Raw genomic sequence first — 1,684 nt, forward strand, 5'->3', positions numbered from 1 at the left:
TGCAGGGGGGAGCGCAGGGCGCCCGCACCGGCCCCGGCGTACTCCGAGCGCTTGCTCCCCTCTGAAGCACCTTCTCCCGGGCCACCTCCTGGGGACAGGGCGCTGATTTAGGGCCCGATCCGGCAGACCGCAGCGCATCCTTCCCTGGGGGGCCAGCACCTCCCGCCTCGCCCTTAGCAGCCTCTGCAGGACGCAGTGCCCCGCAGGTTTTAAGTACCTGGGCGAACCGGGTGCTGTGCTAAAAAGCATTTCTGCCGTGGTAATTTTTGGGAAAGGAGGCGGCTGGGGCTTCCGACGTCCAGCGGGGGAGCGCGGCGCGGGGCGGCTGAGGCCCACGGAGTGCTCACCGCTGCGGGCACCCTGGGTAGAGAGCAGCCGCTGTGCCTCCAGCTGCTGCCAGCAGCACCCGACCCTTCCCGGGGCACCGGCCACACCAGGAAGACGTTTGTTCGTGGCCCACAGCTGTGCTGCGGCGGAGCACGTGTAAAGTGTCGTGGAACGGCATAAATCTGAATTGCGTATTAGAAATCTTTGCCCTTCAGAAACACAGGGCAGATTTCCAGAGGGGCAGAATTCCCGTCTGCGGCTGGCAGTTCTGAACAGGCAGGACAGAGCCATTGGCTGTAATTGAAACACCTGAAAATTGGACATGTAAGTCATAGGTAATCACCTGGGGCAGTCTGAGCATCCAACTTTTACTCACGATCTCATGTGAGATGCACCTCCTCTGTGGTGCATCTGAATTATAGATAACTTTTCTCCTTACATAGAAAGCAAAAGCCAGTTTCTATCTGCAAGGTTTTTTGCGCATGGTTGGTTTTTTTTTTTTAATTTGTCTATTACTTCTGTGGAATTATAATTATCAGAATGCTTTTTTGGTGATTGACTCATACTTGATCTTTACAATCACTAAATTGTGGCAAAGAAGTTTACAAAGGGGGAGATGGGCTACGGGCCTCCCTGTCCTCCTTACGAAGTTTCAGGGTACACCACTTTGCCAGCAGGAACAATTTGCTCATAGCTGTGTGGCTGGAGAAAAAACATACTAGGCATCACTAGTGTCGAGAAAGTGTAGGTCAAATGTTGGGTACGCATCCCTCTCCACCCCCTGGGAGCAGGTGGTGGGGGCCTGGGCACCTCTGGTGCATGGAGCTGCTTTGCTTTGGAGTGGGAAAGCAACAGCTTTTGTGCTTACACCCCCTGCCAAGAGTGGGGCTGCCCAGACTGAGCCCTGCTATGATGGCTGCACCCAGATGCTGTGTCATCACCAAAGGGTTGAGCCATGTGAGTGGCACCAACGTTATCCTCCTTCAGGCATAAGAGAGTACAAAGTACTGAAGTATGACCTGAACAGCTGGGTTCTCAGTGGAGCCGCACCACTCTGGGCACGTGCCTGCCTTTTGTGGGGGTATTTCCATGGTTTCTGTGTGCTATCGGGACCTTGCTATGGTTCATAGAATCATAGAGTCATAGAATGGTTTGGGTTGGAAGGGACCTTTAAAGGTCATCTAGTCCAACCCTGCCTGCAATGAGCAGGGACATCTTCAACTAGATCAGGCTGCTCAGAGCCCCATCCAGCCTGACCTTGAATGTTTCCATTCTCTTTTAGTTTAAAACCACTGGGTTTTAATAACCTTGGGTTATTGCCCAAGGGACCATGGAAAACATGGTCCAGCTTCCCAAA

At 53.4% G+C, this 1,684-nt stretch overlaps 1 protein-coding gene across 1 annotated transcript in view; it reads right to left on the reverse strand.

Moving 5' to 3' along the window:
* The window catches only part of FAM110C (family with sequence similarity 110, member C), a 2,104-nt gene extending 1,486 nt beyond the window's left edge, over positions 1-618 (reverse strand). The window contains exon 1 of the mRNA XM_009333265.1: positions 218-618. Within this exon, the coding sequence (XP_009331540.1) occupies positions 218-618 (401 nt within the window). The remainder of the gene's footprint in view (positions 1-217) is intronic.
* Between the last annotated feature and the right edge of the window lie 1,066 nt (positions 619-1,684).

This window comes from Pygoscelis adeliae, unplaced genomic scaffold, assembly GCF_000699105.1.
Source record: "Pygoscelis adeliae isolate BGI_AS28 unplaced genomic scaffold, ASM69910v1 Scaffold57, whole genome shotgun sequence".
Classification (NCBI taxonomy): Eukaryota; Metazoa; Chordata; class Aves; order Sphenisciformes; family Spheniscidae; genus Pygoscelis; species Pygoscelis adeliae.